This window comes from Dipodomys merriami, unplaced genomic scaffold, assembly GCF_024711535.1.
Source record: "Dipodomys merriami isolate MVZ:Mamm:240054 unplaced genomic scaffold, mDipMer1.0.p SCAF_29, whole genome shotgun sequence".
Lineage (NCBI taxonomy): Eukaryota > Metazoa > Chordata > Mammalia > Rodentia > Heteromyidae > Dipodomys > Dipodomys merriami.
In genome coordinates this window covers 12,866,123-12,880,062 of record NW_027204381.1, presented here as the reverse complement: position 1 = coordinate 12,880,062, position 13,940 = coordinate 12,866,123, and the positions used below count along the sequence as shown (strand labels likewise).

Genomic DNA, 13,940 nt, shown 5'->3' with positions numbered 1-13,940 from the left:
AAACTATTTTTTTCTTTCTCAATAAGTAATTTGTAAAAACAAATTATAGTTCTAACTATATTAAAAGAAATCAGTTACCTTGTTTTACTCTTGTTTCCTATGGGACTGAGCACCATTTTTTTGTACCTTGTAATTGATTATAGTAACATCATGAACAAAAAAAGAATTATACCTATAGAGGAAGACTGTGGACTAATCAGAAGGTCCTCTTGGACTTGTTCACTTCCTGGCACTGTTTGCTGATCACTCAGCGAACTCAGAGATGCACTGACAGGTTGGGATACTTCCTCATGGACCTCCTCATCACTTAACCTTTCTACTTTGACCTGGACATCTTCTTCTGTACCCAAAGGCAAAGTAGCTTTTGTGCTTTCACAAGTCACATAATCAGACATTCTTCTACCTGCCTCAGATGGGCCAGGTAATTCTGAAGTCCGAGTATTCTCTGGCTGCTTAGCTTTCTCAGGCTGAACTCTTCGATCAATTCCAAAAGGAAAAGTCCAAGGGAAAGCTAAAGAGGAGTCAACTGGCTGATTTCTATTTTCTGTGTAAGAAGCCGAAGAATTCAATACCTGGGGTGAACTTGTTTGTGTGCTACACTTTACAGGACTCTCAGGAGACATAACGATGTAGCTTTTACGTTTTCTTCGAGATTCTCGGCAGACAGGAATGGTTCTTTCTACCACACTGCACTCAGAAGACACAGGAGAAATGCTTCCATCTCGTGAAGTAAAATTGCAGTTAGAATTATTTTCTTGTCCAGCATCCAGACCTTTTTCTGGTTGGCTATTAGGTGTATTCCATAAAATACTTGATTTCATGAACTCAGAGCAGGTGCTAGCAACACTAAACATTTGCATATAGCTGGCTGCAGCCAGAACATCAATAATATTTTCTGTGTTAATTGACAGAGTGGCTGTATAAGCATATTCTAAAAGAGGTATAAAGCCAGTCACTGTAACATGATGAAGATCCAACACATTCTTGTTCTCATCTTCTGCTTGGCCTACAAGTTTTGTGCGAAAGAAATCACTGCAAGCTGCGAGTACCACCTTATGTGCCCGGAAGATTTTGTCCTGGACACGAATGGTGATATCACAAAAATGTCCATCATTTCGCAGCATATTTAGTTTTCCAAGCATTTCCTGGCTGTGGGAAGAGGAGCTATGAGTAAATGTTTTCACACCCATCTTTTCCTTCCTCTTCTACAGATGCTCTTCAAGGATGCAAATGAGTCAGGGATATCCTAAAAAAATACATAAAATAAAGAATTAAATGATGGTTCAGTAGTTGAAATAGGTGATTTACATTTTCATATGGCCACAGTGCTCAATGAGGTGGCTAAAAGATAGTGAAAAACTTCAATAATGGAATGAATTAAAATACATTTTCCTAATTGTTTAAACCAGTGGTGTCTATAAATAGCAGAATTTTAAACAAAGTTCACAAATAATTACAAATACAGTATTTTCTATGTGCCAGACACTATTCTAAAAAGTTTCATATCTGATATCTACTAAATGTCAAAATACCTGTCCATAGGGATTATCTGTTTCTAAACGTGAGACTGCAGTAGGAGACGCCAATGAAAAATTAAACAATCCATTACATAATCACTCCACAAATAATATTAACAGAAAAACGCACAAGGAAAAAGATCCAAGAGGGAAGGGGGGAAAAAAAAGATTTCAAAATTAAAAGTTTTTTAAATTGGTTTGGGAATGTGGCTTAGTGGTAGAGTGGTTGCCTAGCATGTATGAGGCCCTGGGTTCAATTCCTCAGTACCACATAAACAGAAATGGCAAAATGGTGCTGTGGCTCAAAGTAGTAGAGTGCCAGCCTTGAGCAAAAAGCTCAGGGACAGTGCCCAGGCCCTGAGTTCAATCCCCAGGACTGGCAGAAAGAAAAAAAAAAATAATGGAAGATGAGATTGGTCCCTGTCTGACAACATGATAAAAAGGATAATGGGCATAAACCCTTTGCCAAGACAGAGAAGTGAGGCCATGGAAATAATCAACTTGATCATAATCAGTGATAACAGCTCATATATAAACTTCCAAGAACTTCCCTATGAATGGATTAAAATTTGGTCCAATTGTAAAATGGAATGGATTGAAACTTGGCTCAACTGTAGAATGAAAAAAAGACAGAAAGAAAGACAAAGAAAGAAAGAAAGAAAGAAAGAAAGAAAGAAAGAAAGAAAGAAGAAAGAAAGTCAATAGACAGCTAAAAACAACAATACCTCACTCCGTATTTTCTTCCTGAAGACAAGAAATAGCCATAAGACAATTGGTCTACAAAAACCATCATTCCTCGCAATTCTTCTCTCAAAGAAATGGGAGTCTGTATCCCAGAAAATTAGCTTTAGCTTTTAAAGCCAGGCTGTCAGCGCTTACTGGGATAATGTACTGTACTTAAGGAAAGAAACATGCCTTAACAGCAATCCAGGGACAATCTACATAAACAAAGGTATTAAGGCAAGAAATTAAACAGCATTATTTGAAAGAAATTGCAATGGGGTGTTAAAAGATTAGAACAGGTTTGCTAGGAATAACCAATGTTGTTAGTTTCAAACTCTACTCCATTCTCAACTACTCTACTTCAAGGAAAATGCATATAGCCATATTTGTCTTTTGTCTAAGTCTATCATACTTGACAAGAGTTCTGAGGATTTGGTAATCTAATACTTGTTAGGTGCTTCAAATAGTAACCAGCAAAATAATTCTACAGAAACATCAATAGCTGTGGCTGCTGCTATTGGTGCTACTGTAGACCTTTTCTTTTTCTTTAGCCTCCCTATCTTTTAATCTTTCTGGGAAGGATCAAAAACCACAACCAGAATACAGACGCATACAGACAAAAAAAAGTAAAAAGGGGTAAATGTGAGACGATATAAGAAAAAGAAAGCATCCCAAACTTTGTACTTCCACTGAAGCTTACAGTAGGCCTGAGGTAAAAAAGTGGGAAACTTTAACTCTGAATTTTTAGTTCTTGGAAATTATTTTTATTTCCTGAAAGTGACCACAGGACAATTATTAAGGCTTGCCTTTCAGAGAGCTGGAGAAGAACTAATGCTGCAGGATAAATCTGAATGGACAGTGGGAAGAGAAAAGCAAAATGAGTACACCTCCTGCCAGCCATGCTTATCCTGGCTACACATATGGTATAAAGTTTAAGAGAGATAGAGGTACAGGAATGGAGGAACACGATTAGATTGGGAAACATTCTCTATGCCAGGTACTTATTGCATGCATTTTCCAACACGTGTTTATGGAAACTTTAAGGTATGCTGTGTAATAAAAAAAAATTATAGGGGCAACTATATTTTAGAAATACTGCCATGTTCTATAATTGACAAGGCAAAACTTAGAAATGGCATAAAATTTTAATGTATGAAAAATCATATTCACAAGTCAGAGTTGTAAGTTCTATGAATTAGATAATTTTTTGATAAATCTTATTTCTGTGTGTGGATGAAAATGTATGTGTGTAGTTAATATATTTAATTTGAAACAAGTTTAGAATTCTTAAGCATTAATTGTAATTACTAATTTAGAATACATGAAGCCTTTACAAGTAATAAAAATGTATTTGTATAACAGTTTGCAGTATCAATTGTTTAGGAATTCAGAAAGTCTTCTTCTACCCTCTTATTTTCAATAACTGATAAAAATCCTACATGTACATGTTTATGAGCAGTAATTGATAAAAAAAACAAAAAACACCATAAGGGGGGAAAATCTTATGGCTTTCATAGCTGAACTGAAAATTTTTTGCCAAATAAGTAGCCCAGTCATTTTGAATTCTTATCCCTTGTCAGTAAATTAAATTAATAAATAATAATTAAATAATAGTCAATGTTCCTCCACCTCTGTAATGTTTCATTCTTTTACATGAAACTATTCATCTAGTTGTCCCAGGACTGTGGTTGAATTTTTTGTTATATTTTCTTCGTTGAAAGGTCTAGCCAATGTCAAGAGGCAAGGCTTTGAGTTCAAACCAACACACATGAAAAAGCAAAACAGACAGGTACAGTGACTCACACATGTAATCCAGCTGCTCAGGAGGCACCGATTGGGAGAATCCTGGTTTGATGCTGGCCTGAGCAAAAATAAGACCCTATTTCCCCAAATAACCAAGTACTAATAAAGCAAAAAGGGTGAAGGTGTGGTTCAAGTGATAAAACATATACCCACAACCCACAAGTGAAGTCTTCAGTTCAAACCCAGTACCATAAAAACAAACCAAAAAAAGGTCTAGGAATATTGCTGGGCACAGTAGTATGCTCCTGTGATCTTTGCACTTATTAGGGAAAGGCTCAGAAGAAGCAAAGGTTCATCAAGGCCAGCCTGAGCTATGCCCTAAAGACTGTTTCAACACACAAACCCCAAAACAAGTAAAAAACACAAGGGTCTAGATGTCTAGACTTTCAATCTGATCTTTTGTCAAGTATCACAGTGCCTTTATTATTACTGCTGGGTATATAGTAAACTTCCAAACAAGAAAACATGAGTACTTCTATTTGCTTTTCTCAGCATTTTGTCAGAATCAGTAGTTTTTTTTAATTAATCTAGATTGTCTAACTTTTTCTGATGTTTTACATTTACAGTTTTCAGTGTTTCACATTTCCCTTGTTACATTCATTATTTTATTCCTTTGAGAACACTGTGAATGAATGAGACCGCTCATTGTATTTTGGACACTGTACTACAAATGTATAAAAAGACAACCGATCTTTGTACTTGGATCATATATACTGTAAACCTTGTTGAACTCATTTTAGTTCTAATAGATATAAAATGGATTTCTTGAGACAGATTATGTCTTCTACAAATAGTACTAGTCTTCCTTCCCAATCTGTTTTTTGTCCTGACTGCCCTGGCTAGAATCTTCATTGCAATGTCAAACAGAAATGGCAAGAGTGGATACATCCTTGTTTTTGAACTGCAAAGTACTGAGTCTTTTCACTACGAATTAGGAGGTAAGCTTTGAGTATTTATGGATGCTCTCTTTTTCAGATTGCAGAAATCCCACTATTCCTAATTAGTTAAGAGTTATTACCATGAAAAAGTATTCAATTATGTCAAATCTGTTTTTTTAGTTGATATGATTCCTAATTTTTTTAAAAAAATCTACTGATAAGTTACATTAAGTGACTTGGTGCTGAACCAGTATTGTATACCCAGGATAAATTCCTCTTGGTCACCACATATAACCAGTTTTTAGGTGTTGTGGGATTTAGTTTGCTAATATTTAATTGAGGATATTTATATGCATAATCATAGCAATACTGACTTGCAGTTTCCCTATGCTACCTTTGGTTTTCATAGAGTAATACATCATAAATATTTAATAAAATGAGACAAGACGCATTCTGTGCTCTATTTCCTGAAAGAGCTTGTGAAAAATATTATTAGCTCTTCAAATGTTTGGCAGAATTCACTCTACATTTGTCCAATCTGGGTTTTTCTTTGTGGGTATTGACTTACTAACTCATTTCATATACTTCTATCCAGATTGTCTACTTATGGTGTTTCTTCCTAGAATTTTTCCTCATCTGCACTGCCTAATTTGTTGATATACAATTGTTTATCAATAATTTATATAATCCTAATTTCTTTCTTTGCTTTTCTTTCTAGTGTCTTAAGATGAAATGTGGAGTTGTTTATGTGAGATCTCCTTTCTGTTTCTTTTCATTTGCCAGTTCTGGGGCTTGAACTCTAGGCACTGTCCCTGAGCCTCTTTTGTGCTCAAGGCTAGTGCTCGACCACACTTCAGCCACAAATCCACTCTGGGATTTTTCTGAGCACTTTATTGGAGGTAAGAGTCTCTGTTTAGGCTGCCTTCAAATCCTGCTTCTCATCAAATTTTACCTCCTGAGTCACCAAAATTATAGGTATGAAACAGGGGCACCTGACTCTCCTTTTTATTTCAATATAAACATTAGTAGCTCAAACTTCCCTGTAAGTATGGTATATTTGGGGATGCAGTACCTTTTTACTCTTCTGCGAATATTTATTTCCTTTTGACTTTTACTTTTGTTTCATGTTACTTAGGAGTGTGTTAAGTTACAGTGAGCTTTCCAAAGTTTTTATGTTAATGACTTTTTTCTATCATTGATTTCTAATCTCCATTCATAGGATATCTAAACATATTCTGCATTATTTCAACATATTAAGCTTTATGCGTTTGATTTATGGCAGAAGATCCAGTCTACACTGAAGAATGTTATATGAATACTTTGAGAAAAACATAATTTATAGTTGTTGGGTGGAATGTTCTGTTGTTGCCTATTAGGTCTCGATAATGTATGGTGTATTTTCTTTTTGGTCATCTAATTGTTTTATAGATGACTAAAAGTATACTAAAGTCAGTATTGTGGAATTGCCTATTTTTCTATTTTTATTAATATTTATCTTCTGATAGAATGCTTTTTTTTTTTCTTCCTGATTGGGTTGGTCAAGGGACTTGAACTCAGCCTGGGAGCCGTCCCTCAGTTCAAGGCTAGTGCTCTACCACTTGAGCCACAGAGTCACTTCTAGTTTTCTGGTGGTTAATTGGAGATAAGAGTCTCACGACTTTCCTGCCTGGGCTGGCTTAGAACCTCGACTCTCAGATTTCAGCCTCTTGAGTAGCTAGGATTGATTACAGGTGTGAGCCAACAGCACCCATCTTAGAATGGCCTTTTATCATAGTAAAATGTCTCAATTATGACATACTTTTGTTGGTACAACTACCCTAGCTTTATTGTGGTTATTATAGTTTACATTATGTATCTATAAGACTCCAACCTTTTATTTTCAACCTTTTTTTTGAGTCAATAGTTGTGCCACCTACATAAAACTTGATTAAAAAAAAAAGTTAGACAACTTCTGCCTTTGTTTTATTCACATTTGATGTTATACTAGCTATTGTATGAGAAAAGAGGCTTGCTTTGCTTTGTAGCTCAGCCTGGCCTCAAACTTGGAATCCTTCTTCTTGACCTCCAAATGCTGGGATTATGGATGTGTGTTAACAAGCTTAGCTATTGTATTTGTATAATTGACAACTGCTATTCTACTTTCTTTCTCAAATCGTTTTTTGCTCTTCTATTCTTCTTTTGGCATTTTTTTCTTTTTTTCTTTTTTTGGTCAGTTGTGGGGCTTGAACTCTAGGCCTGGGTGCTGTACTCAGCTCAAGGCTAGTGCTGTACCACTTGAGCCACAGCACCACTTCTGGCCTTTTCTGTTTATGTGGTGCTGAAAAATCGAACCCAGGGCCTCATGCATACAAGGCAGGCATGCTACCACTCAGCCACCTTCCCAGCCCAGAATTGAGTATTTTCTAATGTAGCTTTTCTTTTTCTTTTTTTTCCCCCTGCAGTGTTGGACTAAAACAAGGACAATGTATAGGCTGAACAAGTGCTCAATCAATGAACTTAGTCTTGCATCTTAATTTGATTTTTTCATTTTTGTTTTACATTTATAATGTAAAACATATATAAATTTATATATGTTTATAAATGCAGCTTAACTTATCAATATCAGCTTGATTTCACCACGGAAGATAGAATTTTTCCTTTAACAGTATGGTTATACAAAGTTTATTTGTTCCTATTACAACCACAATACCTTATATCTTATTATATTTCCTGTCTGTAGTCACATGTCCTTAATCTTTTGAGTTGTTTTTCCTTTTTGTTACTTTTTTTTTGGGGGGGGGTCTGGTTGTGGGGCCCCAACTCTGGGCCTGGGCGCTGTCCCTCAGCTCTTCAGCTCAAAGCTAGCACTCTACCACTTGAGCCACAGCGCCACTTCCGGCTTTTTTCTTTTTGCTTATGTGGTGCTTAGGAATCGAACCCAGGGCCTCTAGCATGCAAGGCATGTGCTCTACCACTGAGCCACCTTCCCAGCCCCTCTTTGTTACTTTTAAGATTTTTGTCTTTATCTTTGACCTTCAGCATTTTTACCATGTTTTTCTGTACATCCATTTCCTCCCCCCCCCAGGAATTCAATAAATTTCTTAAATGTGTAGATTAGTTTTTCAAGAATTATGTAAGTTTTCTACTGTTTTCTTACTGCAACCTCATTACATTTTCCTATCCCTCTGATATTTTTAAGTTTCCAATGGTATATATAATGGTGTTACTCATTTTTCTGAGAATCCACTTGTATCTATTCTTTTTTTTTTTTTTTTTTACCCCTGTAGCACTGAGGCTTAAACCCCAAGGGGGGGAAAGGAATCATCATTTGCTCAGTGTGGTAGCTTAGTCAGCACATCCATAATGGACCCTTCTTTTTTGCTGCCTATGGTGGAGGTGGAGTCGAAGGACTTGTCTGCCCCAGTTGGTTGGCTTTGAACCAGGATCCCCAAGATTTCAGCCTTCTAAGTAGCTATGGTTTTGTTTTTGTTTTTGTGTGGGCCTAGGAATTTGTTACTGTCCCTAAGCTGTTTTGCTCAAGGACAGTGCTCTACCACTTGGGCTGCACTTTCTTGCCTCAGCTTGCTTGGAACTGTGATGCTCAGATCTCAGCCTCCTGAGTATATAGAATTACAAATGTGAGTCACAGGTGCCCAGCTTAGTAGCTATACTGTTATGTATTTTGATATTAATATATATCCAACTTTGCTCAATCTATTTTGTGTCCACTGAAATCTATTGAGCCACATTTGTGAATTTTAAATATGCTATTAGTACTTTAGTACATTAGTACATTTTTCGGCTGTAGATTTTTCCATTTGGTCCCTATGGATAATTTAGATCTCCTTATTGATATTTTCTATTTGTGAAATATTATCAATATATTACTTTGCTGTACTGGGGCTTGGATTCAGGGCCATAAGCTTTTGCTTCTTTTTTTTTTTTTTGCTCAGAGTGGGTGCTCTAAAATTTGAATCATGCCTCCACTCCTGGCGTTTTTGCTGGTTAACTGGAGGTAAGAGTTTACAGATTCATCTGCCTTGGCTGGCCCTGAAGCTTGATTCTCAGATCTCAACCTCTTGAGTAGATAGGATATAGATGTGAACCACCAGTCCCCCTTCTTTTTGTTTTTAATTCATGATCTTCTCTAGTTCTATGAAATATATGAATGGTTTGTCTTTTTTTGACATCTGATCTCTCTTGCACAGGTAGTATTTTCCTTTTGGGGGGAGGTGTTGTTTTCCTCCCACTATTTAGATCATATCTTATTTCTGTGAATACCTCAATTTTTTTGTTGGAAATTGGACGTTTTTTTTTTTTATAATGATCATGGCAACTTCCTTTCCCCCCACCTCTTTTCTGGTGCTGTTATTTTCTTATTTACTTTTTAATGACCAGCTGGAATTCGGTTATTTCCCAATCCTTAATGATGCTAAACATTTAAAATTGTGCTCCTTAGGGAGGTGGTTTGAGTACCTCATGATCACTCTGGATTTATAGTGATACACTATGGCTGTCCTCCTTTACTATATTCAGGAATTTAACTCTACTGACTATTGTACTCCTTTTCAGCAATTTCTTAGGCATTATTTTAAAAGTTACTCCATTCAAGTTGTTGTTCTTTTGAAGGAATAATCTCAAAGGTCAGTCTGATATTTGCTCAGGCCAAACAACAGGGCTCTGCCAGCTCCTACTCCCCTTGGCCCTTTCTGCTGGCTAGTCAGTATAGTTTAGGCTATGTGGCCACTAAACCCACAAGTCTCTTCTACAATTGTGGACTTCCACTCTTCTTGAGGCTGAGAGCGCAATTCACTATTTTTATTCACTTTTCTTTAGAGGTACTGGGACTTGAACTCAGAGCCTCATGCTTGCTAGGCAGGCAACCTACTGTGACTTTGGCTTTGTTTACTTTAGCTTACATTTTACATTAGGTCTCCTGCTTTTGCCTGGGGCTGGGCTTGGACATGGTAGGTGTTGTGTGTCCTCAATTTTGACTTAACAATCTCCATCTTCGATCCTCACCCCTTTTCCTGAAATCAGGTGACCAGATCAGACCTGACTGCAATTGTTAACTCCCACCTCCTCAACCAACAGTCTCTAGCTGCAGCAGTGGAATGCCTTTCACTCAGACCTAACTGCAACTGTTGCAAGTAAACGCAGCCCTGGCTATGAATCTTTGGCTCCAGCTGCAACTGCAGAGTACTCCCTTCCCCTAGTGGAACTTTCCATAAAGATATTCCCTTTGCACAAAGACAAGCATTGCACCCAGTCTAAAAGATACAGCCTTGTCAGCTTGCTGACAATAACTTTGCTGTCCATGACTTAGTGTCCTCGTGGTTCCTGGGCTGGAGCTTTCAGTGGGTACCACAGTGTAGCTAGAATATAGATGAGAGTCATCATATCAGTTTGTTTGTTGAGATGGGTCTTGCTAACTGCCCTAGAGCATCCTCCTAATCATTCTACATCTCTCATTAGTTGTGAATATAGGCCTGAGCCACTGTGCCCTGGCTAACAATTTCACTGGTACAATGAAAACATATGAAATAAATTGAACATCTCTCTATGACACATTCTGAGACAACCAGGACTAAGAGGAACTTACCCTATCTGATAAGAGTACTATTACAAAGTCCTATAGGTAGAGACAGACATGTTTCTCATCCAGATCTTGAAAAAGCCAATGTTGTCCCATGCCACCATTCCTACTTAAAGAATGTATAGAGGTGCACACAGATCTGAAAAAACGGAACTGTCTATATTCATACATGAATATACCTTTTAAAAAAGAAAAATTACCTTTTAGAACTAGTAAATAATAGGTATGAGTTCAATCCAAAGAAGTCAATTATATTTCTAAATATAGTAATGATCAACAAGGCCAGGCGTGGTGGCTCACATCTGTAATCCTGTAACAGTTCAGGAGGCAGAGATCAGGAGGAATATAGTTTGAGGAGATCAGGAGGAATAGTTTGAGGCCAGGATGAGCAAATATTCCTTCTCATCTTAACCAACAAAAAAGCTGGGTGTTTTAAGCATGTGCCTATTATCTCAGGTACAGCAGGAAGCATAAATAGGATCAAAGTTCACCTTGGCTTAGCCAAAAAGCAAGCCCCTACCTCAAAAATAATCAAAGCAGAAAGGCCTAGAGACATGACTGAAGCGGTAGTGACTACCTAGCAGCTGCAGCCCTGATTTCAAACATTAGTTCTGCCAAAGAAAAATAAGAGAAAAATGGAATTAAAAGCCCTTAAAATCAATATAATAGCTCCAAAAATACTTACAAACTTAACAAAACATTTATGGAAACTATAAGCAGAAAGTGTAAAACATGGATAAGATCAAGTGTTGGTAGCTGAGATCTGAGGATCTCAGATCTCAATCCTGGGTAGACAAATCTGAGATACTTATCTCTAATTAACCAGCAAAAACTTGAACTGGATGAATGGCTCAAGGGGTAGAGTACCGGTTGTGAATGAAAATTAAAATGAGAGCTTGAATCCCAGAGTTCAAGCTGGCAAAGTGCATATACACACACAGATGAAGGAAATCAAGGAACACCCAAGTAAACAGGCATAATAATAATATGTTCATGATCTGGAAAACAACATAGTAAAAGAGGTCAAGTCTATTCAAATTGCTTTACAGAGTTAACTCTATTACAATTGAAATTTCAGCAGTGTTTTTTTTTGTACGTATAGACAAGTTGATTATAGATGTAGAAATCTACCCACACAAATATGGCCTATTGATTCTTGGCAAAGATATATTCAATGGGAAAAAAGTCACTTTAGTAAATGGCATTGTATCAATTGGACATCCATTTTTAAAAAAAACAACCAAAAAAAACCCAACACTCCAAAAAATTCTTTGACTAAAAAATTACGTTCTTTATTCCAAAATTATAAGCTAAATTACTGGAGAAAACCTTTGTAACCTCAGATCAGGATAGGTAATAAGCTATCAGTAATTAACAAAAAGCACAATCAAAGAAAAAAGAAAGAGTTCCTCAAAATTATTAACATTTACTATGTGAAAAACACTATGTCATAAAGGAAAAGATATGCATAGCTGTGAGAAATTATTTGCAAATCACACATCTGTCAGAAACTTCTACCCAGAATATACAGTATAACAAACTCCTAAAACTCAATGGTAAGTAATACTTCATTCAAATTAAAGGATGAGGGGTTCTAGGAAGATAACTCAACAGTAGAGTGGTGGCCTCGCGTGCATGAGGCCCTGGGCTCGATTCCTCAGCACCACATAAACAGAAAAAGCTGGATGGGGTGCTATGGCTCAAGTGGTAGAGCGCCAGCTTTGAGCTGAAGAGCTCAGGGACAGTACCCAGGCCTAGAGTTCAAGCCCCATGACCAACAAAAACAACAACAACAAAAACAAATTAGAGGTTGAAACAGGGAGCTCAAAAAGATTGTACCCTTTATCGAGTTGTAATGAGATGCAAGTACCCAGTGAAAGCAAAAGAGAACTGGGCTAGCCAACAAACCTACCCACCAAATCACCCAACCAAATTGGTGAGAACTAAGGACACTAATGGATGCTAGGAACTGGCACACTTAAGTATTTCAAGAGGGGAAAGGCCAACACAGAATTCTATATCCAGCAAAAATGCCCTGCAGGAAGGAAAGGGAAATTGAGATATCTTCAAATAAATAAGAGAACATTTGTTGCCATGCCTATCCTAGAAAAAAAGGCTGCAGAAATTTCAGAAATGGAACAATGATGAAAAAAAAATATTACAGGCAACTTTTCTAAATTATGTTTGAATTAAAGTGAAAGCTGCAACACACTTTGATGCTCTCAAATTATGTAGAGCAAATTGACATTATAAAAAGGAGGAAAGGGTACAAAGGAATTTTAAGGGATGTTCAATGTGAAATGCTTATATTAGTAGATGGTGGTAAGTTACTTACATATAATATCTAGAGCAAATTTCAAATAAAAATCTAAGAAGAAGACTCAAAACACCATGGATAAAAATAAATTCTAAAAAAGGTACACGTTTCTAAGAAAGGTATAGGAAAGAAGAATAAGGAAAACAGAAACAGGAGTGTGATGGCTTATAATCTTAGCTACTCAGAGATTAGAATGGTCAAGGTCAGTTTGGGCAAAAAAAAAAAAAAAAAATCAGTGAGATCCATTTTTTACCAGTAGCTTGACAAGGTGGTATGTGTCTGTCATCCCAGCTATATGAGTCATAAATCTGAGAGTCATGCATGGTCTAGGTTGGCTATGCAAAAATTACTGCTACTATCCCCCAAATAACTACAGCAAAAATGGATAATGGGGTGGATGGGTTGGTTCTGGTGCAAGAGCACATGATTAGCAAGCAAAAATACCCCAGTGTAACTCCCAGCTCCACCAAAAAAAAAACACAATACAACAGAAGGAAGAGAAATGGAAGCTTTAAATCTTATATATCAATGTTCACCCTGAATGTAAATAGTTTAAAACAAACCGAGTTAAAGAGGCTGGCAGAAAGGATATATATCTGTATCTATAGAGAGAGATTATGTAACTGCATTATTCAATGAAGAACTGCAAGGAACAAAACTAAACAACATAGACCTTATTTTGGCATGAGATACCAGAAGAATTCTACAAAGTCTCTAAGAAGTACATTTGTCTAATTAAATCGAAGTTAAGATTTAACAAGAAGGAACCTTTTTTTTTTTTGCCTGTCCTGGGGCTTTAATTCAGGGCCTGGACACTGAGCCACAGCACCACCTTAGGCTTTTTCTGTTTATGTGGTACTGAGGAATCGAGCCCAGGGCTTCATGCATGCTAGGCAAACACTCTACCACTAAACCACATTCCTAGCCTAATTTTAATTTCATGGAATTTTATAGAATTGTACATTAATACTATTACAAAATTTTTAGTCATAAATCTTGCTTATAGGCAGTATGAAAGTACAACTATCATAACTCAGATTATCTCTTTCTCTTACTAAAACTTTTCACAGATAAGAGAACTGGGGTTATAGCTCAGTAGTAGAGCATTTGCCTACCATGTGTAAGGC

The 13,940-nt window shown here is 36.8% G+C and overlaps 1 protein-coding gene across 10 annotated transcripts in view; it reads right to left on the bottom strand.

Moving 5' to 3' along the window:
* The window catches only part of Zbtb44 (zinc finger and BTB domain containing 44), a 54,650-nt gene that overhangs the window by 27,262 nt on the left and 13,448 nt on the right, over positions 1–13,940 (bottom strand). For all 10 annotated transcript variants that reach the window (XR_011375785.1, XR_011375787.1, XR_011375788.1 and 7 more), the window contains exon 2: positions 173–1,246. Coding sequence is in view for 5 of the 10 variants with exons in the window: in XM_070038358.1 (XP_069894459.1) it covers positions 173–1,190 (1,018 nt within the window). In the remaining 5 variants the exon portion in view is untranslated. The remainder of the gene's footprint in view (positions 1–172; positions 1,247–13,940) is intronic.